This window comes from Erpetoichthys calabaricus, chromosome 1, assembly GCF_900747795.2.
Source record: "Erpetoichthys calabaricus chromosome 1, fErpCal1.3, whole genome shotgun sequence".
NCBI classification, from domain to species: Eukaryota; Metazoa; Chordata; class Cladistia; order Polypteriformes; family Polypteridae; genus Erpetoichthys; species Erpetoichthys calabaricus.
The window spans coordinates 326,798,981-326,826,606 of record NC_041394.2 but is presented as its reverse complement, the minus strand read 5'-3'; the positions used below and the strand labels follow the sequence as shown (position 1 = coordinate 326,826,606).

At 39.5% G+C, this 27,626-nt stretch overlaps 3 protein-coding genes across 3 annotated transcripts in view; 2 read left to right on the top strand and 1 right to left on the bottom strand.

Moving 5' to 3' along the window:
- Positions 1–7,611, top strand: part of LOC114664516 (zinc finger protein 135-like) — a 46,639-nt gene extending 39,028 nt beyond the window's left edge. The window contains exons 5-6 of the mRNA XM_028818657.2: positions 1,810–2,232; positions 4,653–7,611. Of these exons, the coding sequence (XP_028674490.2) occupies positions 1,810–2,232; positions 4,653–5,620 (1,391 nt within the window). The 3' untranslated portion in view covers positions 5,621–7,611. The remainder of the gene's footprint in view (positions 1–1,809; positions 2,233–4,652) is intronic.
- LOC114664587 (gastrula zinc finger protein XlCGF57.1-like) overlaps positions 1–27,626 on the top strand; it is a 536,731-nt gene that overhangs the window by 309,607 nt on the left and 199,498 nt on the right. The gene's annotated exons all lie outside the window — the stretch shown is intronic.
- LOC114663433 (zinc finger protein 665-like) overlaps positions 22,883–27,626 on the bottom strand; it is a 21,443-nt gene continuing 16,699 nt past the window's right edge. The window contains exons 2-3 of the mRNA XM_028817202.2: positions 24,817–24,915; positions 22,883–24,555 (exon numbers count right to left, since the gene is read on the bottom strand). Of these exons, the coding sequence (XP_028673035.2) occupies positions 22,883–24,555; positions 24,817–24,915 (1,772 nt within the window). The remainder of the gene's footprint in view (positions 24,556–24,816; positions 24,916–27,626) is intronic.

Below are 27,626 nucleotides of genomic sequence, written 5' to 3'. Positions count from 1 at the left end.
TTGTTATGTAGTTCGATTACTTTAAATAATAATAATAATGAATAGCCTAATGCTATGTTAACGAAGGTATTTTTACTTTAATATTCTTATTCCATCAGCACTGGGTGTAAGGCAAGAAGCACACGTAACGGGTCCAGTGCAGGACTCAATCGAACAGACAAGCACAGATATAAATAGTTTTTAAAAAACACGCTTATATTAAGTTAAACAGTAAAAAAAAAAAGTCTCTCATACATCACCAGTAAAATAAATAAATAAATAAATAAAAGCGTGGGCGCTTTTTTGAATGTTGATTGATGAAAAGCGCCCACGCTTTTATTTTACGAGTGATGTACGAGACTTTTTTTTTTACTTTTTAGTACACTTTTTAACTTAATATAATCGTGTTTTTTTTTGTTTTTTTTTAAATTATATGTATATATATATTATTTTCAACTTTTTAGTATTGTGTTAGTATAATTTTGCAATCAATATTTTAACACTTCCTTTGACGTTTATATGCACACATCTTCATACAAGATTCAGTTACTAGCGCCATCTATTGGTGAAATCTTGAACTGTTCTTCATATGAAAATTTCATTTCTTAATTAACATGGATCAATTGATCGATTAGTGAAACTGATTAATTAATGTATTGTTATCGGAAGTGAGTAAGTGTGCAAAATTTCAAGTCATTTGGACAATCGGAAGTGGGTTAAATATCGATTTCAAGATTTGTACCAGACAACAAACAGGTGAAGCTAATATAAGTGTGGTAAAAATAAAAAAAAAGGTGTGTTCTGCATAAACTCTGGTTACAGAAAACTATAATTAAAGCATCAATTTGAAAATTAATATTTCTAAAACACAAAAAAGTCTCACAGGTGACATGTTTATTTTTTAAATCACGGTGGCCCACGATGTCGTTTACCTCTTTTGTGTGTGTGTGTGTGTTCAGGTTAATGACATCGGAATGTTTTGACAAAGGAAAACTCCAGAAGATTATTTGCCTGTGTAAACGCAGATTTTTTTAATGTAAGTTTGTGCTTTAACCGGGTCATTCACCTTAATATGGTTATATGTGAGCATGTAAATGAACTCATAGACTCCCATTCTATCAGTAACTTTGTCTCTGTTCTCCTTGAAAACGTGTGATAAAACATTTTTCTCTACTGTAAAGACAAACCACATGGGGTATGTTTTTTGTGGACAGTGACAATACATATATACATTGGTCTCGGACAACATTGTACAATTAAGGTGTTAATTTCAGTCACTAATTCAATGCATTTTGTTAGTAAGAAAAATGCACAATTTATATTTTTTAAATCCATTTGAGTGAACTCATAGTTGGTGCATGGACCAGAACTTTCTTGTGCTTGCCAGTCAGTATGTTCTTCCTTCACTACACACTAAGATTAATTCCATCATTGCAATTTGATATGAAGCATTACAATTTGCTGTGGATGGACTTACTCTACTACTGTGGTTTTTGTGAAATGTCTAAATTGACATAAACCTTGTTACATTTATATTTATGTGGCTGATGCCTTTATCTGAGACAACTTACAACATTTATGATATAATTGGTTCCATTTTTTTTGTTTTTACAATAGGTCAAGTGACTTGTGCAGGGTCACAGTGTCAGTAACGGGATTTGAACCCACAGCTTTAACCACTACACCACCTTGCCTGTTCATGTAGGTACTAAAAAAAAGTAAAAATAAATAAATAAATATATATGTGTGTGTGTGTGTGTGCGAGGATCATGTTAGTCTAATTCTGATAGACCTTTCTTTCCACAGATAGAAACTGCCGTTTTATGTAAGATATATATGCAACAATGGAGGCATTCCAGGCTGACAGCTATGCTATGGAAGAAAAAACTTTGCATATTAAAGAGGAGGACTCTGGATGGGAGTCTGCCCACTATAACCAGGCAAGACTTCACCTTAAGGAGGAGGCGCATGAGTGGGAGTTGACGGATATTACGGAAAGTTCTGAAAATAATTGTCTCATTATGGGCATCCAGAAACATGAAATTATTAACATCAAGCAAAGCGACCTCAGCTTAGAGTCTGCCTTTGAGTATGGATGTCAAGATGGAGTGGCAATCGGGGTCTCCACTTGGAGTGAGAATTCCATCAGTGTGAAGTCTGAATCAGTAATGTCCGATGTAAGAAGGACTGTGGAGATGTCATCCCAGCGAACTCTGAAAGAGGAACCAACATCTACAAGTCCTTCAGAAGAAAGTAAGTGTAAAAGAAATCCATGTCTGTGTTGGGACCCAAAGTTATTTATCTAATAGCTTGGCTTCTGGTAAACTTTAAAATATATTGATGTTTAGTCATTTTTATTTAAATTATTGACTTTATAAATGCCATGGCCCTTTATTGGAATAACTGACTTGAAATGTCGATGGATTGATGAATGGATGAACTGACAAGTGTAATTTAAACATTTGAACTGAATTGGCAGTTAAAGGGCATATACACTCCATAGTTGTTTTTTTTTTGTTTTGTTTTTTTTGTATTCATATAGAAAGCAACCATTGAGTTAAGAGTAAATTAATCAACACAACAATTTCAACATTTTCTGGGTATTTTACACTCATGTTTTCCATCATTTTAAAGCAGCCTGAAATAGTGGAGGGGGAGTTCTGGGTGAATAGAAGATATGTGAGACACACACTTGCTATTCCAGAATTTAGCCAAACAAATAAATCCTAGCAAATCTTGCCAGACTTATCAAGGCATGTTGAAAACGCATTACACACACTTAAACCAGTTTACTTAACATAAAAGGTACAGGGTCTGTGAGGCTGAGAGTGAATTTGATTTTGCATGAAAGGAACCATGAATTTTTCTTTTTTTTTTCCTTTTGGGGTTATGCTGGACCGTACACAACAGTACATGAAAATAAAGTCTTTCTACCTATCTGTACAGTTAGAATCTTACCTGCTAATCTACATGTGACATGCAGCTACTTTCCGGTGCCGTAATTAGTGAGTATAACTACTTGCTACAAAGTTACTGTTCTCCCTACCTAAACAATATCGGAACATATTTACAACTAATAATATATTCTGTGTATCTATAATATAAAATAAATATATAATATATAAACCTGGGATGAGACATTTTAGCCTGGGACGAGACATGACTTTTTCAGAGACACTTTCACGTCCCGCAAAACACGACTTTGTGCCAAGACATTTAACCACGTCCTGGGCCGGAAATAAAAGACAAAGAATAGGTTACAAAGTCGAACATCATAAAGAATTCAAACACATTGGCGCGATACACATGCAGAGCAGGTTAGAGATAATGGAAGTACTAAAATTCGAAAGTCTCAAAAAAATGATAGTAAAGATCACATTAGCGCAAACAAATGGAAATTATTACTCGGTGAAATAACGGAACAGCGAAAAGAGATTGAATATGTTGTTCGGATTTAAAGTTTAAGTTGGAGACTTGTAGATCATCTGATTTGTGTTGCCATCAGGGAAAAGTAGTATGTCTTCCCAATGAAGAGGCGTATCTGCAAGAGTGAAAAGATTTGTTGTTTGGTGAAAGTGAAATCCACATACGCAAGCAGCAGAGATGTGAATTGACTGGTGCATAGCGCAGGCCAGGGGGTTGGCGAGCGAAGCCCCCTTGTACGTATGTATGTGTGTGCGTGTATATGTATACAGTTAGGTCCATAAATATTTGTACAGAGACAACTTTTTTCTAATTTTGGTTCTGTACATTACCACAATGAATTTTAAATGAAACAACTCCGATGCAGTTGAAGTGCAGACTTTAATTCAGTGGGGTGAACAAAACGATTGCATAAAAATGTGAGGTGTGGGCAAATCCATCGTTATGTCATTATCAATTAAGCAGATAAAAGGTCTGGAGCTGATTTGAGGTGTGGTGCTTGCATGTGGAAGATTTTGCTGTGAACAGACAACATGTGGTCAAAGGAGCTCTCCATGCAGGTGAAAGAAGCCATCCTTAAGGTGCGAAAACAGAAAAACCCCATCCGAGAAATTGCTACAATATTACAAGTGGCAAAATGTACAGTTTGGTACATCTCTCTACAGGTAGTGTGAGTGCTTCCCCAGTCTGAGCGTGATTGAACTAATTTACCTAATGTGCTATTCAGTCTTCATCCCGCTTTTCCTGTTTCATATTCCTTTGCCTTTTACTTTCACTGAAAAAGAATTGAATTGTCTTCTGTCTTTCCAGCCACCAGTACCTTAAGCATGCGCTGAGCATTTACTGTACATACATCTTCAGTTGCTTTTGCTTACTCATTTAGGGTTGCTCTTAAGCAGATTAAGAAGCAATATTAGAATAAATAAATACAGGTGTTTAAAATGGTTGCACCTCATTAAACAAAATGTTTAATAATGAAGTTAAGTACAATGTTTGGAAAATGGCTGTACACTGGTTGTCTGAGAATAGTTTTATAAGACATTTTCATAGTCTTGTCAATGTGGACCTTTCTGTATAATCTGGATAAATAAATAGCGCCTCAATCAGCCCAGGGGGTAAATTTTAGTTGTAATGGAAGCTCAAGAAATATAATGAGCAATAACACACCCCTACAAACACAAAATTTACAAAAAAAAAAAAAAGAATAAAACGTCTGACTTGGCTAATGTTTTATTTATGTCTTTGTGCAGAGTTTCAAGAGAGTGACAGCTTCTCCCCATCTTCATTTATTCAGAGCAGTCCACAACTGGCAATGCATGATGAAAATACGAAGAAATCTGAATCGGAGAGTTTGCTACCAGCCTCTTTGAAGAATGGTTCAATGCCTGGTATGAAACTGATATGGACAGATGCCTCTGGCAGCCATCAACGGGAGCAGAACACGAGTCTGGTGTCTTTGTATATCTGCCAGGAGCAGGGGAAAAGTTTTAAAGGTACATCTAATTATGAAGACCATCAGTGGAATCATGAGAAGCAAAGGCCATATTGCTGTTCTGAATGTGGTAAAAGATTCACCCACAGTAGCAGTCTGCGGGTACACACAAGAATTCACACTGGTGAAAGACCATACTGCTGCTCCGAATGCGGCAAACGATTCCCAGACAGTAGCCGCTTTCAGAGACATAATAGAATTCACACTGGGGAGAAGCCATATTGCTGCTCTGAGTGTGGTAAAAGATTCTCTGATGGGAGCCGTTTTCAGAGACATAATAGAATTCACACTGGCGAGAGGCCTTATTGTTGTTCTGAATGTGGTAAACGGTTCATTAGCAGCAGCAATCTTCAGGCGCACTTGAGAATTCACACTGGGGAGAAACCATATTGCTGTCCTGAATGTGGGAAACTATTTTCCACCTTTCGGCATCTTCAGACCCACACAAGAATTCACACGGGAGAGAAGCCGTACTGCTGCCCGGAATGTTCTAAACGATTTTCTGACCATACCAGTCTTCGGAGACACAGCAGAATTCACACTGGTGAGAAACCCTATTGCTGTCCGGAATGCAGCAAACTCTTCTCACAGTTGAGTACTTTGCAGACCCACAAAAAAATTCACACTGGAGAGAAACCGTATTGCTGTTCTGAATGTGGAAAACGCTTCTCTGACCAAAACAGACTTCAGAAACACACAAAGATTCACCAGGTTGAGGAAGTTTAAGAGGATGATGTGTTGGGGGGGCATGTGCAGTGCTTCAACGGCACTTTTCATTTTTGATGAGTGTTTACAGGTGGTGGGCTTTGTTAAAATGCTAGGCATATTTGTTCCATACCATGCCCAATCTCCCCTGTTGGCCTGCACTTACGCTGTGCCTAATGTTCTGGGCCTGCTTTCGTCATGACCATGCAGCTTCGTGTAAAGCCAAAACACGTTGTGAACACGGAGTGACAGCATGCATGTCCCAATGATTTTACTTATTTTGTGGTTGCTTTGGAGTCATGTAGAGCAGAATAACCCTCTACCCTGTTACAGATTTATTGAGTGTGCAGTACAGTGTTTTGCTGTTGTTTGTGCTGCACATACAGTTGTGCTTGAAAGTTTGTGAACCCTTTAGAATTTTCTATATTTCTGCATAAATATGACCTAAAACATCATTAGATTTTCACTCAAGTCCTAAAAGTAGATAAAGAGAAACCAGTTAAACAAATGAGACAAAAATATTATACGTGGTCATTTATTTATTGAGGAAAATGATCAAATATTACATATTTGTGAGTGGCAAAAGTATGTGATCCTCTAGGATTAGCAGTTAGTTTGAAGGTGAAATTAGAGTCAGGTGTTTTCAGTCAATGGGATGACAATCAGGTGTGAGTGGGCACCCGGTGTTATTTAAAGAACAGGGATCTATCAAAGTCTGCTCTTCACAACACATGTTTGTGGAAGTGTATCATGGCACGAACAAAGGGGATTTCTGAGGACCTCAGAAAAAGAGTTGTTGATGCTCATCAGGCTGGAAAAGGTTACAAAACCATCTCTAAAGAGATTGGACTCCACTAATCCACAGTCAGACAGATTGTGTACAAATGGAGGAAATTCAAGACCATTGTTACTCTCCCCAGGAGTGGTCGACCAACAAAGATCACTCCAAGAGCAAAGCGTGTAATACTCGGCAATGTCATAAAGGACCCCAGGGTAACTTCTAAGCAACTGAAGGCCTCTCTCACATTGGCTAATGTTCATGTTCATGAGTCCACCATCAGGAGAACACTGAACAACAATGGTGTGCATGGCAGGGTTGCAAGGAGAAAGCCACTGCTCTCCAAAAAAAAACATTGCTGCTCGTCTGCAGTTTGCTAAAGATCACGTGGACAAACCAGAAGGCTATTGGAAGATTGTTGTGTGGACGGATAAGACCAAAATAGAACTTTTTGGTTTAAATGAAAAGTGTTATGGTTGGAGAAATGAAAACACTGCATTCCAGCATAAGAACCTTATCCCATCTGTGAAACATGGTAGTGGTAGTATCATGGTTTGGGCCTGTTTTGCTACATCTGGGCCAGGACGGCTTGCCTTCGTTGATGGAACATTGAATTCTGAATTATATCAGAGAATTCTAAAGGAAAATGTCAGGACATCTGTCCATGAACTGAATCTCAAGAGAAGGTGGGTCATGCAGCAAGACAACGACCCTAAGCACACAAGTCGTTCTACCAAAGAATGGTTAAAGAAGAATAAAGTTAATGTTTTGGAATGGCAAGTCAAAGTCCTGACCTTAATCCATTCGAAATGTTGTGGAAGGACCTGAAGCGAGCAGTTAATGTGAGGAAACCCACCAACATCCCAGAGTTGAAGCTGTTCTGTACAGAGGAATGGTGCTAAAATTCCTCCGAGCCGGTGTGCAGGACTGATGAACAGTTACCGGAAACATTTAGTTTGCAGTTATTGCTGCAAAGGGGGGGTCACAACAGATACTGAAAGCAAAGGTTCACATACTTTTGCCACTCACAAATATGTAATATTCGATCATTTTCCTTAATAAACAAATGACCAAGCATAATATTTTTGTCTCATTTGTTTAACTGGTTTCTCTTTATCTATTTTTAGGACTTGAGTGAAAATCTGATGATGTTTTAGGTCATATTTATGCAGAAATATAGAAAATTCTAAAGGGTTTACAAACTTTCAAGCACAACTGTACTAGAAGATTTTTATGGAGACAATGATGTTAAGGGAAGAATTTGAAGTTTTTCTTGCCAACAGCAGTGCACGTTCATCTGTAAGATGAGAATAAAAACCTGTGTTTATCTCACATGGTATCAAATGAAACGTAGAATTGCACTGTCTGATTTATCACATTAGTGACATCATGTCTGTTTTCTGTACTCAGGCACATTTAGCAATCACACTGTTCCCGAATCCTACTGAAGAGGTGGGCCTGGGCACAGTACGTTTGGCCTGGCATGGAGCGATCACACTAGTCAAATGAACTAGACCTTAGGGGTTGGGGGGGATTTACATAAGGACAAACTTGATCGGGCACAGATGAAATTTCTAATGTGACTACACCCTTAGAGATGCAACTGTTTGAAATGTATCAAAAGAGAAAACCTACAATAATTACATGTGGTTCAGGATCAAAAGAGTTCAAATTTCTCCGCAATTGAGCCATGAAATGGGCATTGATAGTGTAAATGTTTCAGCCAAAAAGTGAGTTGTCCGATTAGGCTAAGGCTTTGTTGACCCACCAACCATGAAAGAAGTTCCAGTCATGTTAACATGTAGTGTGTCAAAGAACAAGCACATTATCATACTGAGCTTAACTGTCCATTGGTAAAGGCTGCTAGTTGTATGCAACAATCCAGAAATTTGTATTTAATGATGTTTGTAAAAAGGTGGAGCCGTAAGAGTAATATAGAAAACAAAAGAGAAGTATCAAATTATGCTAGCAAGTTAGTACCTTGTTTCTGGGGGGAAAACCCTAAATAAACCGCATAAGAAGAAATAGGAAAAGAGAAAAAGAACATCCAATTTGACATGATGACCTGAGCCCTGAACCATTGAATCAATCAGCTGCTGAGAGCCCCGTCTGTTCTGTTGATGAAGAGGTAGGACCTCCTTTAATGTCAGACTTTGCCGGACCTTTCAGAAGGTGATTGAGACTCATTTTGAGATTTTATTTCAGGCGATTCCTTCAAAGGTTCACAACCAGAAATTACAAGGAAAACGGAAGACTGAAAAATAAATCTAAGGTGGTGCAAAACTAACCCCATAATGTATAAGTGGGTCTCGTTCTCATTAGGTCTGCTGTCCACAAACAATCCTGAAGTGAGACGAAACCAGGGAGCCATTAGTGTGTGTAGTGTAATCTAGTGTATTGCTGGCAGATCCAACGCTTGCTCTGATTGCTGTGCCAAGCATTTAAATTAGGACAGGACCATCCTAGGGAGGACTCTGTCACCTTAGTTCAGTTGTCTGGTACCTTCAACATGGGAACACATTTCCGTGAATTGAGAGATCATCTGTTGGGTTTAGCACAGTTGTAATGTGCACTTGAGCTTCAGCTTAGCAGTGGATCAAGATGACCTGAGGACTAAGACCATTGTGCCATTGAGCTGAGGACTAAGACTAGCTGCCATTGCAGTGTGCATCTTGGAGCTGGCAAAGTTGTGTACTGACTTCCATCACCCTGTGAGCAGGTCTGGCTGACTGAGTATGTTGATATTGTTATAAAATGACCACCTGAACACCTCAAGCACATTGCTACAGACCAGACAAGAATGTACACAGACTGGAAATGTTACAAAAGGTGTAAATCATAAAACATATGTTTTGGATTTGTTCTGAAATATAGCACCATAATGAATCACTCCTATTAACTCTGTGTCAAAGAAAGCAATATGAATTGTTTGTACACTTTAGTATCGATCAGTTCCAATAGTCCTGCTGTGTAATGAAAAGAATGTGGATGGTCTTGAAATTTAAATGTTCTTTATTCATCAGTGTTGTCAGTTCTCTGGTAGAAGAATGTGCTTTGAAAGGTAATGTGAGTTTCTTCCATGCCACATTCCTTCTAAGTGCTGGTTGAGTGTCTGATATTAAAATTGTCACAACGTGTGTTATGTGGGACCTGAGCTCAAGTAAAGCATCCTGAGACCATTCATGTGGGGGAGTTGCTCCTCAGCCAAGGCAGTGGGCTCACTCCCACTTTGGCCTAAGAACACAGCCATGAATTAAGAATGGGACCAAAATATCCTCCAAGAGCAACTTCTCCCAACCACCCAAGAACAGTTTGGTGATACACTAAGCCTTTACCAGCATGATGGAGCTCCGGGCCATAAGGCAAAAGTGATAACTAAATGGCTCGGGGAACAAAACATCAAAATTTGGGGTACATGGTCAGGAAACTCCCCATTGAGAACTTGTGGTCAATCATGAAGAGGCGGATGGACAAACAAAAACCCACCAATTCTGACAAACTCCAAGCATTGATTATGTCCAAGAGTGGGCTGCCATCAGTCGGGATTTGGCCCAGAAGTTGATTGACAGACAGCATGCCTGGGTGAATTGCAGAGATCTTGAAAAAAGAAAGAAGGGCCAACACTGCAAATATTGTCTACTCTGAGCATAAACTTAATGTAATTGTCAATAAAAGCCTTTGAAACTTATGAAATGTTTGCAATTATACTTCAGTATACCATAGAAACATCTGACAAAAAGATCTAAAAACACTGAAGCAGCAAACTTTGTGAAAGCCAAGACCTGTGTCATTCTCAGAACTGTTGGCCGTGACTATTCCTTGTGCTGCAATCAGGTATTTTTTATGAATATTGTTCAGCATTTGACGAGGTACAGTAGATCTTATGGTGACGTCTGATTTATTAACATCATCACAATAGGCTGTGTGAAAAATAACGGAGAAATATCGCAATTATCGGGGGCTTGGCACAGGTCAACTCACCACATTTTCTGTGTTATCTACTAACTTGGGGAAAGACAGCCAAGTAGTGATGCTTAAGATGTAATTCTAGTAATGTGTAACACTTTAAATTGTTTCTCTTTTAACTGTTACTTTTCGTTTTGTATTAATCCTGCACTTACTGAAGATAACATTATAAAAGTTATAACACAAAATTTAGACTCTGGATGAGCAGGTTTGAAGCTCCTCAATCTTGCATTGTGTGAAATTCGTGATTCAGTTTTTTCTTTCTAAGTGATGTTTACAGTGAGGTGAGAATGTCAAAGCTTTATCATAAGACCCAAATTCATATTTACAATAACTCTGCAGTTGACTTGCAACAACAGTTATTTCGATTTGATTTATTGCAGTGCTTCCAATAATGTGGAGTGAGGATGAAAGTTTTAGTGCTGCGTTTCCAAGGGTGGTCCATGAGGATGAGGCACGGACTCCTTCAGTGTGAGATTTACAAATATATGAACCCCAAAGAGAGGCTTATTCACAATTCAATTGGTGCCATGTACATTGATTACTGGTTATGTTCATTTCTCATCAGCATTCTTTACACACAAATAGCTAAGGTGCATATTTGGCTAAGAAATAACTTTACATTTATAGCGGTGCAAGAGACCGCACCCTCCATGTGTTCTAAATTTGCAATTCCACAATTCATACTCATTCAAATGCAAGTATAGAGAGGTGTACAAAAAAACAATTTCAGTTTTGACCTTAATTGAAATACAGTACTGTGCAAAAGTTTTACGGAGGTGTGAAAAAATGCCGTAAACAAAGAATGCCTTCAAAAATGGAAGTGTTAATCATTTATTTTCATCAATCAACAAAATGCAGTGAATGAACAAAAGAGAAATCTAAATCAAATGAATATTTGGTGTGACCACCCTTTGCCTTCAAAACAGCATCAATTCTTCTAGGTACACTTGCACACAGTTTTTGAAGGAACTCGGCTGGTAGGTTGTTCCAAACATCTTGGAGAACTAACCACAGATCTTCTGTGGATGTAGGCTTCCTCACATCCTTCTGTCTCTTCATGTAATCCCAGACACACTCGATGATGTTGAGATCAGAGCTCTGTGGGGGCCATACCATCACTTCCAGGACTTCTTGTTCTTCTTTACGCTGAAGATAGTTCTTAATGACTTTGGCTGTATGTTTGGGGTCATTGTCCTGCTGCAGAATAAATTTGGGGCCAATCATACGCCTCCATGATGGTATTGCATGATGGATAAGTATCTGCCTGTATTTCTCAGCATTGAGAACACCATTAATCCTGACCAAATCTCCAACTCCATTTGCAGAAATGCAGCCCCAAACGTTCAAGGAACCTCCACCATACTTCACTGTTGCCTGTAGACACTCATTCTTGTACCGCTCTCCAGCCCTTCGATGAACAAACTGCCTTCTGCTACAGCCAAATATTTCAAATTTTGACTCATCAGTCCAGAGCACCTGCTGCCATTTTTCTGCACCCCAGTTCCTATGTTTTCGTGCATACTTGAGTCACTTGGCCTTGTTTCCACGTCGGAGGTATGTCTTTTTGGCTGCAACTCTTCCATGAAGACCACTTGTGGCCAGACTTCTCCAGACAGTAGACGAGTGTACCTGGGTCCCACTGGTTTCTGCCAGTTCTGAGCTGATGGCACTGCTGGACATCTTCCAATTTCGAAGGGTAATAAGCTTGATGTGTCTTTCATCTGCTGCACTAAGTTTCCTTGGCCAACCACTGCGTCTACGATCCTCAGCGTTGCCCGTTTCTTTGTGCTTCTTCAAAAGAGCTTGAACAGCACATCTTGAAACCCCAGTCTGCTTTGAAATCTTTGTCTGAGAGAGACCTTGCTGATGCAGTAGAACTACCTTGTGTCTTTTTGCTGTGCTCAGTCTTGCCATGACATGAAACTGTCTTCCACAACCTCACCTTGGTAGCAGAGTTTGGCTGTTCCTCACCCAGTTTTAAGCCTCCTACACAGCTGTTTCTGTTTCAGTTAATGACTGTGTTTCAACCTACGTGTGACATTGATGATCATTACCACCTGTCTGGTACAATTGGTTGATCAGACACCTGACTAGAGTCCTACAAAATCCCTGACTTTGTGCAAGTGTACCGAGAAGAATTGATGTTGGTTTGAAGGCAAAAGGTAGTAACACCAAATATTGATTTGATTTAGATTTTCCTTTTGTTCGCTCACTTTACATTTGTTTGTTATCAATTTACAAATTATTATTTATATTTCTGAAAGCATTCTTTGTTTACAGCATTTTTTCACACCTGCCTAAAACTTTTGCACAGTACTGTATTTAGTTGTTTTTAAAAGCTTTTAATTCTGATGCTTTAATCAATTTTAATACAGACTGTTCAACAAAAGGATAACAAGAAAAACAAAAGAATATTTTATTTAAGGTGAAAATTTAGTTTTTAAATATTGGATTGTTTTTTTTTTCTCAGTCTGGTCCCATTTTTTATTAAATTGAAAACGTTTATTATCTTACCTTTATTTGTAAATGAAGTCCATACACCTATCCTTCTCCATGAAAATCTCCATCACTTTCTTGTATCAGTCCTCCTTATTTTGCTGATTTTCAACAATAATAATGTCACTGATTTTTTTTTCATTTTTATGTAATTATGAAGCACATATCATTTTTGCCTGTCAGTCTTGTTCTCCTGTTTTATTTGCTTTTGTATTCTGTTTTTGCATTTGCTCCTTCAGGATTTCAATACTGTATTCCCTTTTCTTTCTGTGGATGGTCCCAGGCCTCCTTTATGGATTCACTCTTTAGATTTTTCCAAACACTTTAAAATTTTTTTTAATAAATTGGTCATGCCTGCTCCCCCAATGGCTCAACCAGATCTTCCCAGCTCAACATATCTCTGGTCTCCGCATGCCTGTCGAAGAGCTGATGCCACGAGACCATCTTGCACATGCTTCAGCCCCTCGGAGTGCAGTGAACCATCACAATAATAAAATATTACCCATTTGGCCCCACATATTTAGCACAGAAACACATTCTCACATTCTCATACTTCTCACATTGTTTTCAAGATGAAAAGGGGGCTTAGGCTGACTTAAGGAATAGAACAATAATAAACATCTATAAACGTGTAGACCGAGGCAGTAAAAGCAAATACAGTCATGGCCGAAATTATTGGCACCCCTGGAATTCTCCCAGAAAAATGTTGCAATTACAAATGTTTGGGTATACACATGTTTATTTCCTTTATGTGCATTGGAACAACACAAAAAAACAGAGAAAAAAAGCCAAATCTGACATCATGTCACACAGAACTCCAAAAATTGGCCGAACAAAATTATTGGCACCTTTTCAAAATTGTGGGTAAATCGTTTTATTTCAAGCATATGATGCTCGTTTGAACTCACCTGTGGCAAGAAACAGGTGCTGGCAATACAGCAATCACACCTGAAGCCAGTTAACATGGAGAAAAGGTGACTCAACCTTTCTGTTGTGTGTCTTGAGTGTGTCACACTAAACATGGAGAACAGAAAGAAGAGCAGAGAATTGTCTGAGGACTTGAGAACAAAAATGGTGGAAAAATATCAACAACCTCAAGGCTACAAGTCCATCTCCAGAGATCTTCATGTTCCTTTGTCCACTGTGCGCAACATAATCAAGAAGTTCACAACACATGGCACTGTAGCTAATCTCCCTGGACATGGACGGAAGAGAAAAATTGATAAAAGACTGCAACGAAGGATAGTCTGAATGGTGGATAAACAACCCCAATCAACTTCAAAACATATTCAAGCTGTTCTGCAGACTCAGGGTACAACAGTGTCAGCTCAAACTATCTGTCGACATCTGAACGAAATGAAACACTATAGAAGGAGAGCCAGGAGGACCCCATTGCTGACACAGAAACATAAAAAAGCCAGACTGGAGTTTGCCAAAATGTACTTGAGGAAGCCAAAATCCTTCTGGGCGAACGTCTTGTGGACAGATGAGACCAAGGTAGAGCTTTTTGGTAAAGCTCATCATTCTACTGTTTACAGAAAACAGAATGAGGCCTACGAAGAAAAGAACACAGTACCTACAGTCAAACATGGTGGAGGTTCTAAGATGTTTTGGGGATGTTTTGCTGCCTCTGGCACTGGATGCCTTGACTGTGTGCAAGGCATCATGAAATCTGAAGACTACCAAAAGATATTGGGGCGCAATGTAGGGCCCAGTGTCAGAAAGCTGGGTCTGCGTCAGAGGTCATGGGTGTTCCAGCAGGACAATGACCCCAAACATACCTCTAAAAGCACCCAGAAATGGTTGAAGACAAAGCGCTGGAGAGTTCTGAAGTGGCCAGCAATGAGTCCGGATCTAAATCCGATTGAACATTTATGGAGAGATCTCAAAATTGCTGTTGGGAGAAGGCGCCCTTCAAATCTGAGAGACCTTGAGCAGTTTGCAAAAGAAGAGTGGTCGGAAAATACCAGTTGAGAGGTGTAACAAGCTTGTTGATGGTTATAGGAAGTGCTTGATTTCAGTTATTTTTTCCAAAGGGCGTGCAACCAAATATTAAGCAGAGGGTGCCAATAATTTTGTCCAGCCCGGTTTTTGAGTTTTGTGTGAAATGATGTCAGATTTGGCTTTTTTTCTGTTTTTTTGTGTTGTTCCAATGCACATAAAAGAAATAAACATGTGTATACTAAAACATTTGTAATTGCAACAATTTTCTGGGAGAAATGGTGCATTTTCTGGGAAAATTCCAAGGGTGCCGATAATTTCGGCCATGACTGTATAACTCTGATAGCCAAAAATCATCGAACAGAGGAGAAGCAAAACTCAGAAGAAAGCGGGAGTTACTCCGACTTATACGCCCGTTCAAAATTACGACACTTAATTTGTTTATTTATTTTTTACATCTTCTTGCTTCCTCCAATCTCACATCAGGTTCTCAGACACTTCGAATTTTGTTGCAGCAGCGCAGTTACCGATTTCTTTCGCCACTTCAACGACTTTTAATTTAAAACCAGCTTCATATTTTCTTCTGATCGAACGCTCCATAATAAAACACAAAATGTACCTTTTCTCAGGCTTGCACAACAATAAACTTTCATCAACTGTAACTGACGGTCCTGGCATGTAGGGCAACTGAAATGCTTCAAATAAATGATCAATCAAAGGACGTAGCTTGAACAAGTGGTCGCGGTTTGGATCTTTCTTATCTGGCTCATTTCTGTTGTCATTCAAATGAAAGAATTTCAGCAGCAAAGAGAATCGGTTACGTGTCATGACAGCTGCAAAAATAGGTGTTGCATACATAGGATCTGTAGACCAGTACATCTCAATATCTGGTTTTCTAATTATTCCCATCAACATCAAAATCCCAATGAATTTTTATCATTTCGTTTTCATCAGTGTCTACCCAAGCACGAACACGGGAATGTGGAGGTAAATTGGGATTTTTCTCAATAAACTGTGCTGCATACAGATTTGTCTGATGAGCAAAATGTCTGATCAAGGCAGGTGACACAAACAGCTCATAAAACTGCTCATCACTGTTTACATCAACAGTAAAGCCACACGTTGCCTCAAACGGATGCAGAAAAGGTAGATCACCTCGGGCAGCAGTCCAGTTGAGATGCTGGGGATACACCCACTCATCGCCGTCATCCAATGCGTCTTCATTCACAGTATCATGCAGCGCACGTTGCTGATCATCATTGTCGCTAAAATCTTCTTCAGAACTGCTACAATCATGATCAGAATTATTGTCCAAAATCGCCTGCAAAACCTCACTTGAAGTCAGTTTACGTTTCGCCATATTCACAGCTTTCACTTCCGAATCACATCACGTGACCGGCCAAAACAAGCGCAGAGTTGTCGAAATACAATGTAGTAATAATACCCACGCCAAACTGTCAGTTATACTACGCGCCAGGCATTCACATAACCACAGGCAAATGTGCCGGATAATTCCAGCAGTAAGGCGTGAGCATTAAAGCTACGATGCCGGATATATCAAAGTCAAAGTCATCATTTCCATCGTTGCTGGAATTCTTAGAACTCAAATGTGAAGTCGCAGATTAAATATAAACAGAGTGTGGTGGATCCTCTGGACTTCACGATATTCGCATGATGAAAACTGTTACCCTCAGACCAAAGGTCAGCCATTTTTGTTGCTCCGATTACCTCAGTGACACTCCATGTGGAGTCATCTCTTGGCAGTGATACTTCTACACGCCGGGCTCTCTCTGACTGTCTGGGTTTGATTTTGTATTTAGAAGAGCTGCTAGAGGAAATCTGATTTTCAGATATGTTTGCTTCTTCCTTGTTTGTTTAAATTTGACTAGTGATGTTTTCACTGCGGTGGGTTGGCACCCTGCCCAGGATTGGTTCCTGCCTTGTGCCCTGTGTTGGCTGGGATTGGCTCCAGCAGACCCCCGTGACCCTGTGTTTGGATTCAGCGGGTTGGAAAATGGATGGATGGATGGATGGATGTTTTCATAGCCGCCCCAAACTACTACAACTACTACTACTACCTTTAACTTCCCAAATCCTTTTGGAGTCTTTTCCCATCGCTGAGACAGAGGAACAGTTACAATTGCAGCGATGAGATCGATGTCGTCTGTCATTTATGTATAGGGGTTGTGAAAATGAACAGACTCGACACACTTGAAGAGGTTTGGGGCAGCCACCCGTTTAATATTCCTGGCTGCAAAATGGGTTTTGAATAGCACAGAGATGTTCACAATACTGAGACCAAAACAGAAATGCTGAGGGTTTGCAAAGATGGCTGCTTTAAGGGATCCAGACCGGACGTGATGTAGGGGAACCGGAAATTATGTTCTTCCAACGTCAGTCTGGGCACCGGAACCGGAAGTGACATCATCAGCTCTGATTCAGACAGATTTTCCCGCGTCTGGTCTGTAGAGATAACAGGAGAAGGTTTAGTGGATCCTGCCACCCCCTGGCCTGGCGTGGAATTACCTTTGCTTGGTCCATACAACGTCCTCCTATTCGCACGTGTGTGACAGGGTTTAAAAAAAACAAAACAAAAAAGTTTAGATATGCGAAGTTTACTGTTGCTTGATGCCGACTGTTACTAAGCAACAACTGAAGGGAATCAGGATTTCAATGAACATATGAATACGGATTTGCAGTTTGCCTAATTTAAGTGAGTTCACAGAAACTTGAGTGTACACTTAATTAAGTCAGTCACATTAATACAAACATATGACTGTTGTTGTTTGCTCAAAAGTCCAAATGAAGCAGTAGTCTACATTTCAACAAGGCACACTGAAGACGGGCAGTAAACCTATTATGTTTTAAACTTTGAATGAATTACGAAAGTAAAATCTTCATTCTAGGATACATGAGACTGAAAAAATGATTTAGTAAGTGTAATAAGTATATAAGTTTAATATGTCACTGTGATCTGTAAAAAATTTTTTTTATAAATCCACTAACATGTACAGCTAACACAAGGCCAGATTTAGCACATAGGAGTTCAGCATATAAGAACTTCTAGGGAAGATTTTTAAGACAAGACAAGTTAAGGACAACTGCTAAATGGGCATTGTACTATTTCTGTGTGTCAGAGACAGCATGACATTGGATCTTCTTTTCCTTGTTTGGAATGGCATGATTTACCTAAGTAAGGGCCTGCACATGAAGAAAGAGTATAAAGCCTTGGAACATTGCCTGGCACACCTTTGAAGCCGATGGATGGATGGGAGATAATGTCATCCAATCCTGAAAATCCTTCCAACACACTGACGAAAATGGCAGACTCTACACATCGGGCTCCCCTACTGAAGGTCTTGTCATGGCTTCCTTGTCTGTTATACCATGTAAACCGTCATTAAAGAAAGTTAAGTTATTTCTCCTATGTGATTTTTTACTGCCGTATCACTAAGGGAGAGGTATCTATCGCCTTTGTATATTATATCTATAGAATTTCAGGTTATGTAACACACCACAATTACAAAAGAGCTTATTCCAACAATGGAGCTTGCACCCCCTGCTGGATTCAGTAAGTTGTTTGATTACCTTCATTACTATTTCTGTAATATTCCATTGCACCCCCTTCTGCCCGTAGAACAGCTTTTGTTCCTTGTTTGCTATTGGGTGTGTCAAATCGTCCGGAGAGATGCATATCGATTCTTAGTATAACAGCGTTAAACAGTGTGTGTGTGTGTGTGTGTGTGTGTGTGTGTGTGTGTGTGTGTGTGCCACCAGACCAGAGTTATAGTAGAATGCTGTTGACCAAAACAGGCACACCAGTAGCCGGCTGGAGGTCATTCTGTAGGACTCTGGCAGTGGTCCTCCTGTTCCTCCTCACACAAATGAGCAGATACCAGTCCTGCTGCTGGGTTGATACCCTTCTATGGTCCTGTCCAGCTCTCCTCATGTAACGGCCCATCTCCTGGTGTCTTCTCCATGCTATTGAGACCTTCTTGTGACGACACGTATGGAGGTGCCATCCTGGAGGAGCTCGACCACCTGTGCCACCCGAATCGACTGCAGGTACCACCTCAGCCTACCAGTAGTGAGAAGGACACAAGCAAAACACAAAACTAGAGAAGAGTCAGTCAGGAAGGATAAGGAGAGAGCAATTGACTGTGGCCGCCATTCCCTTTTTTGAGGGGTTGTCTTGCTGTTACCTCTGCAGGTCACCTGTTGTCACTTTCATTGACACCAAAGCAGGTGAAGTTGATTCACAATCACTTAGGCTTCCTAACTGGACAGACTGAGATCCCAGAAGCTTCGTTTACTTGCTGTTAAGACTCTAATGATTGAGTGGTCCCTTCTTTTTTTTGTAGCGGTGTATAACAGAATTTAATGGAATGTAATGGAACAGCTGGTGAATAAGCAGCCAACTTCAGCCTGGTGGACGCCGATCCTTAATATCATTATGCATGTTTCATTTTTGATATTGGGGATTCTAAGTAGAAATGGCTGCACACCAGAATGAGGTTACAAGACTCCATGATAAAGGAATCAAATCCAAAGACGTTCTGAATTAAAAACTGAAAGGGGAGTTTGCTGGGAGAGACGGACCTGACAATGGCGGTGATCTGTAAGGCAGAATTTAAATAGACACAGGACTTGGAAATGAAAGATAGAAAAAAACCTTAAGAATAAATCTATGAACAGCTTTTCTTTTGAATATCATTTAAAATGAAGACACCTGGATGGTGGAGTTTTTTTTTGTTGTTGTTGTTTTCTTTATACTAGGTATACTAATTGTTTGAATTTTATGGCTGCTGTATTTGAACTATTCTGAGGTATCTGGAATCGAAGCACTGTCAGTAACCAAGGAACAGTGATGCCCAAAATGTTACTCCGAACTCTTTCAACCAATCAAGAGCCTAAGGCCTGGAATCAGTAGAACTGCTAATAACAAACACAAACTGTTCAGAATCGAAAATCTTGGCTGCCAGGATCAGCACAAAAGCCATACACAGTACGTCCTTGAGCACATCAGATGTTTCCATACACCTCAGAATTCACTGTGTTACTACCAGCAGTGAAGATATGTGTACCAGGACCTGTGGCAGCCATACATGCCCAAGCTATAACCCCACTAGCACCATGTTGAACAGATAAGGTGGTCTGCTTTGGCTCTTAGGCAGTTCCTTTTTGTCTCCACAGTTTGCTCTGGTCATCACTCTGATGCAGGTTCATCTTTGTCTCGGTGGTCCACAGGACCCTTTTCCCAGAATTCTGCAGGCTCTTTTAAGTCCTTTTCAACTGTAACTTGACCATCCTGTTTTTGTGACTAACTAGTGATTTGTATCTTACAGTGTGACTTCTCTGTTTCTGTTCATGAAGTCTTCTGCTGATAGTTTTCTCTGACATGTCCACATCTGCTCCCTGAAGACTGTGTATGATCTGTCAGACAGGCATTTGGGGGTCTCTTTTACCATAGTGAGGGCTTGTCTGTCCTCAGCAGTGGTGGTCTTCCTTGGCCTACCAGTCCCTTTGTGATTAGTGAGCTCACCAGTGTGTTCTTTCTTCTCAATGATATTCCAGACAGTTCATTTTGGTCATCCTAAGGTTTTACCAAACTCTCAGATGTTTTTTTCTTGTTTGTCAGCCTCAAATGTATAAAGTAACAGTTAAAATTTGTTGAAAAGTGAAAACAACATACAACAGATGTTAAAATGCATGTACGTGATGTGAATATGAACAGCTGGTGAAAACGTGAGAGTGGGTGAAGCCATGAACAGTGATGGCCACCACTTTACAGAAAATAAATGTAAAGAAAACCAATGCAAATAAAGTAAAGCATCTCAAGTAATGAACTCTTGATTAGGTGATGTCACCAGTGGCATCGACTTCAGTCGTGTGACAACTGCCAGCCTGGTCACCAGCACACAACATGGACACCAGTGTCTGAATGGGGAGGGGGTGTCCAAGACCAAACCTTCAAATGTTTCTCCAAGTCCATGTAAGTTCTTCCAAATCATGGTAAGTATTAATTAGCACATAAATCAGAGTTCTAAAGTGAAGTGTTCTTTAATACATTTTAAAAATAGTTTGTCTGCTTTTGTAGCTTACAATACAGTCTTTGGAACTTTGTGTCCATAGGTGACAGAAAAGCCTTAAAACTTACAAATATGGCGAGGATTTGATTTAAGAGAGGATTTCTGTGTTTATGAGGCCAAAACCTACAAACCACTGAAGTTTGTTTAAATTCTCAGGGACTTTACAATTGTAAACTGAGGAAACTTTGGACTGGAACAAAGAACAGAGATGATCTGCTAAATTCTACTTATATAATCTGTTTTTACACAGCCTAGAGAAGACCTTCAAACATGTTCACATACTGATCTGTGCCTTGAGAGAAAATAAATATATCATAAATATACAGCAACATGAAGACCCCTGAAACATCCCTAACAATGTCATTCATTAATGATTAGAGGACAGCAGGTGCCCTGGCCAATCCATAGGCCATCACACAGGATTCATAACGTCCACTGGTGCTGCCGAAAGTCATCTTCCATTCCTCTGTTTCTTTACATTCACCAGATTATACACACTACAGTAAAAATATCACATTTACAAAGAATTGAGGAGCCTGTGAGCCGACTAAGTAAAGATGGAGTCAGTGAAGAGGGGGCACTTGTTTTGAACTTTTTTATTTAATTCCTGAACATCAACACACAGAATGTAAATAACAATATTTTAAACAAGAAGAAAACATCATGCTGGCCTGCTGGAGGTCTAATGAAGCCATTTTGGAGGTCATCTCGGAGATATTCCTCCATAGTCTTAGTTGTTGGCCTTGACAATACAAACACATTCTCCCTTTACGTACAGGAGCTCCAGATGACAAATCTATCGCTCAGTCTTACTCCCTGTGAGGATGACGCTCAAGAGACTTTAGTGTACTAAGAAAATCTTCAGTGTCTTTATAGGGCAAAGTTGGGGCTCAATAGTAGAACATGAAGGGGGGGGGGGGGGTTCAAACTTTATCAAACATTTTTTAAAACAACAAGTGCAATCTGTTCTTGGATTACAATCGCGGGGACCTCAAGAAGAACTCTAAGAGCAGTACCTTTGGAGACATTTCTTACATGACAAACAACACTAGTTCTCCTCTCTTCTTGTTCTCAGTTTGCCTCTTCTGCTCCATTATTTTGGCAGTTATCTGTCCAGTTTAAACTGTCATGTCACTGGTTTTATTTTAAACATCAATGCTGCCTCTCACAGGGGGTCATTTCTCAATATGGTCTTGTCTGTCCATGACTGTGACAGTAGTGAACTTTACCCAGTAGTCGTGACATTTTTGTGTTTAACATTTTTCCTCCTTCTTAGCACACGCAGTGTCTTTTCTTTAACTCACAGAAGTGATGGCAAAAGACAGGACATCAAGAGGAAGGAAACTTATTATTCATAAAACCAATGCAACCATTCAGTTATTTGTTCGCTATATGGATAGTTTTTGCTGCTGTAATTATAATTTGGCTAGTATAATTATATGATTTTCTAAATTCATTTTTCTCTTTTCTTCTCCTATAAAACTCTTGCATTCATTTGACCTTGTGATTTAAATCTTGGGATGCACAGTCTTGTAAATCACTTAATGTTATCATGTGCATGTGCATGGGAGGTAATTTTCCGCCAATCCAGGTGTTGGCGCTGTCTAATAATGGCCTCTCTTTTCCTTCTCCGCAGAAAAGAAGATTGACAGCTCTATTCCTTTAACATCACTTTCAGTTATAACCTAGGAATTGCCAGTTGATTTATAGTTCACCCAGTCTTGCCTACCCTAAATATAAGGATGTATTCAGTGCAGTTTAACACCATCCTCTGTAATGCCTCTCTTCTGTGTAGTTCTTTAAACTACAAAAACGTTTTCCTTGTTCAGTTTTTACATATTGTTGGAGATACAGCTGCCTTTCTAGGTATTTTATGCATTTTAGGGCATTATTTGGTGCACTTTCTATTTATATTCAATCTTTCTAGTCTCTTCTTGTTGTATAGCTGGGACACTGTTCTCTTGAGATTACTGTTTAGCTTGTGCAATTTATATGCTTCTATCCCTTGCTTTAATTTCTCAAAACTTTCACAGTCCTTGCCAGTATCTCATTATTAGAGATTATGTTCCACTTTGAATCTATTCCATTTCTTTGGAAATATGGCTTTTCTCCAGTGTGAATTTTTCTATGAGAATGAAGAGTGTCACTCCTGGAGAACCGTTTGCCACATTCAGTACAGGAATATGGCTTTTCACCAGTGTGAATCCGTCTGTGGTTTTGAAGACTGCTATTTCTAGAGAATCGTTTACCACAGTCAAAACAGCAATATGGTTTCTCTCCAGTGTGAATTTTTCTATGAGAATGAAGAGTGTCACTCCTGGAGAACCGTTTGCCACATTCAGTACAGGAATATGGCTTCTCTCCAGTGTGAACCCATCTGTGAGTTTGAAGATTACCACTGGTGTGAAATCGTTTACCACAGTCAGAACAGCAATATGGATTTTCACCAGTGTGAATCTGTCTGTGGGTTTGAAGATTACTATTTCTAGAGAATTGTTTACCACAGTCAGAACAGAAATACGGCTTTTCACCAGTGTGAATTTTTCTATGAGAATGAAGATTGTCAATCCTGGAGAACTGTTTGTCACATTCAGGACAGGAATATGGCTTTTCTCCAGTGTGAATTTTTCTATGAGAATTAAGAGTGTCACTCCTGGAGAACCCTTTGCCACATTCATTGCAGGAATATGGCTTTTCACCAGTGCGATTCCGTCTGTGGCTTCGAAAATTGCTACTTGTAGAGAATTGTTTACCACAGTCAGAACAGGAATATGGCTTTTCACCAGTGTGAATCTGTCTGTGGGTTTGAAGATTACTATTTCTAGAGAATTGTTTACCACAGTCAGAACAGAAATACGGCTTTTCACCAGTGTGAATTTTTCTATGAGAATGAAGATTGTCAATCCTGGAGAACTGTTTGTCACATTCATTGCAGGAATATGGCTTTTCACCAGTGTGATTCCGTCTGTGGCTTCGAAAATTGCTACTTGTAGAGAATTGTTTACCACAGTCAGAACAGGAATATGGCTTTTCACCAGTGTGAATCTGTCTGTGAACCTGAAGGCCTCTACTTGTAGAGAATTGTTTATTACAGTCAGAACAGTAATATGGTTTCTCTCCAGTGTGAATTTTTCTATGAGAATGAAGAGTGTCACTCCTGGAGAACTGTTTGTCACATTCAGTACAGAAATATGGCTTTTCTCCAGTGTGAATTTTTCTATGAGAATGAAGAGTGTCACTTCTGGAGAACCGTTTGCCACATTCAGTACAGGAATATGGCTTTTCACCAGTGTGAATCCGTCTGTGGTTTTGAAGACTGCTATTTCTAGAGAATCGTTTACCACAGTCAAAACAGCAATATGGTTTCTCTCCAGTGTGAATTTTTCTATGAGAATGAAGAGTGTCACTCCTGGAGAACCGTTTGCCACATTCAGTACAGGAATATGGCTTCTCTCCAGTGTGAACCCATCTGTGAGTTTGAAGATTACCACTGGTGTGAAATCGTTTACCACAGTCAGAACAGCAATATGGATTTTCACTAGTGTGAGTCCGTCTATGGATATGAAGATAGCTATTTCTGGAGAATTGCTTACCACAGTCAGAACAGCAAAATTGATTCTCTCCAGTGTTAATTCTTCTATGATAATGCAGAGAGTAACTCCTGGAGAACTGTTTGCCACATTCAGCACAGCAATATGGCTTTTCTCCAGTATGAGTTCTTGTGTGGTACTGAAGATGCCATTTTTGCAAGAATTGTTTGCCACAGGAGGAGCAACAATATGGCTTCTCTCCAGTATGAAGTTTTATGTGAGTCTGAAGAGGACAACGGGTAGAGAATTGCCTGCCACATTCAGAACAGAAATGTGGCCTTTCAGTAAAAATTTGTTTGTGTGTTTGAAAATCACTACTGGTGAAGAATTGTTTGCTATGGGCTGGTAACAAACTCTCTACTTCAGACTCCGGCTTCTTTATGTTTTCATTTTGAGACAGTTTGCAGTGAAGAGGAGATGATGATGGAGAGAGGGTGTCACTTTCTTGTAAACCTGCAGAAAAAGACAGATCCAAATTTTAATGTAAATATACAAAGCTCAGAATGAGAACTGTAAAAAGAGATGATCATTTGGTGTACAACAGCTTACTACCAATAGAAAATAAACTCAAAACATAATGACAGGTCAACTTCCAGTTTTTAATTATACTGATAAAAGAATCTTTTTCTTTTATTTGAAAAAATCGTATGGCTGATATTCTAAATATCAGAAAACAACTTGGAAACACTCAGTCACTCACATTTTAAAGAGAAGAGATGTTTCAGTTCTGAGCTGCCACCAGCCCCTGACAACCCAATCCCCCAATTCACATTGCTTTGTTTTACTGTCTGACTTCTCCCAGTGTTTGCATGGGATTGTTTCCTAGTTCTCTGGTTTGCTTCTTAGTCACAAAGACATGCAGATTAGGTGAGTTGGTGTCTCTAATTGGACCTGATAGGAGTGTCGAGATGTGTGCATGAGTGGGCCTGTGGACGGACTAACGTCTGTCTAGAATTGGTCGCTGCTTTGTGTCTGATGCTGTTGGAACTTTGAAATCTGTTAAAAAGAGTTCAGTGATGAATGGGTGGATGTTTGTTTATTTTCATTAAATGAGTTATGCTAAAAGTGTGTTTATGTCTCCATAGTAAGCCTAACTCCAATTGGTTACATCAGAAGCAGAGTGGTCTGCAAATTAGGTCAAGACACCACGTTGTGAGTACTGAGGGTTTAAAAGGCAGAAAGTGTACAAGATGCTTATGTTAACAAAACATGGGGGTTGTTAAATGTCAGTTTTTAAGTAAAGCATTGATGATGGAAAGGGAAAAAAAAGATGTTAAGAGCAATTGATGTAAAATGTGAGAGAGGCTTTGTCTTTGTCTGTAAACAGAGAGAAACAGCAAAGTCTACTGACTGGCAGACACAGACGCAATTCATACAATGGAGACTCCAATATACTGTAAGTACGGGAGATAGAAAACAGAAAACATTAGGAAAAACACGCAATTTACTCTTTATCTTTGAGGTATAACTATTCATGAATCATTTTTTCTTTTTAAAATACAGTGGTTGAAAAAGTATTTGACCCCCTAGACAAAGTTTAAATTTTCTGCAAAATTTTTTCTTTGATAATGCATGTTTAGTTTCATATTGTTACATATAAATGTGGGCCTCTTGGACAATACATTTTCACTGAAAAATCATAATTATCAAATTATGCTGCAACGAAAAAAGAACATATCCATGAAATCTGCTGTTGACTAAGTATTCGAGCCCTAAGAGCTTGGAGACTGTATGATTGTTAACAATGCAATGAGGCTAATGAAAACAGGAGTAAACAATCAAGCCATTCATCCTCTAGCTTGCTGACTGGTCTCTAAGTGATTATTTAGGCCAGTTCTTAGGAACATACAACTGAGAAATCAGCACAAGTGGCTTATTTGGTGAAACCTCAAAATCTGACACAAATGAAAACAAGGGAACTTTCTAATGACTTGAGATGCACCGTGATTAAGAAGTTTAAAGATGGAAAAGGTGCCAAGAAAATTGCCAAGCTCCTTAGCCTGTGTGTGTCTGGCAGATGGAAGGGCAAATACCATACCTACCATCAAGCATGGTTGGGGGTTGGTGGGGGGGGGGGCATCATGTATTGGGGCTGCTTATCTAGGGAAGGCACTAGGTCCCTTGTCCATATTGAAGGATGAATGGATAGTAAGAAGTATATCCAGATTTGGGAAGAAAACCTTTAAACATCAGCCCTGAAATTGGTACTCGGATGACACCACCACTTTCAGCAGGACAAGGACTCGAAACACTGTGCAAAAGTAACCAAAGCATGATTTGACAAAAAGAAGATCCCGGTTTTACAGTGGCCTAGCAAGAGTGCGGATCCGAATCTGATTGAAAATCTGTGGCATGATCTCAAAATTGCAATTCACAAACAAAAGCCTTCAAACTTTGCCCAATTAGACCAGTTCTACAAGGAAGAATGGAAAAAATTGCCTCCACCCAGATGTGCTAAACTTGTAGATGTCTATCCAAAGTGATTGCAAGCAGTTATTGCCGCAAAGGGTGCTACCACCAAGTATTGACTGTGTGTCATGTGAAGGGGTCAGTTACTTTTGTCAATTTGTATTTGTTTAGTTCACCAAGCTCTAAAAGTTTCAAATTATATGTACACAGAGGAATAAAAGGGTTTAATAGATTGTAATGATGTAAGATGGAAATATGGTGGCTTTCCAGAGGGAGTCGAATACTTTTTCAACCCACTGTAACACTTGGTTAATATTTCATATTGCTTTTAGGAAAAAATAGCAGGCTTTAGACTTTGTTTAGAAAATGTGTATATACACGTTGTCACACGTGCGTGTTTAGGGGACAACCAAGGGGACTGAATAAACGTAGTTCCATGCCGGACCAGGGGGTGGCGAAGTGCGCTAATTCTCTCTCTCAATTCCTTACAGACCATTCTCAGGAAATCCCGCCCTGTTTTGAGGTAGCCAATGACATCACTTCTGGTTCTGGTCCTGATGACATCACTTCCCCCTTAAGGGTTTAAAAGCTGCCATCTTAAAGATAATACTCAGTTCTGTTTTGGACTCAGTTGTGTGAACAAGACATTTGTCTTTTGACAGATTTTGTAGCTGGGAAATATTATTTGGGTGGCTGCCCCAAACCTTCCCAATGTCTCTTGGTTATTCTTGTGACAACGTCTATATGATGCTGAT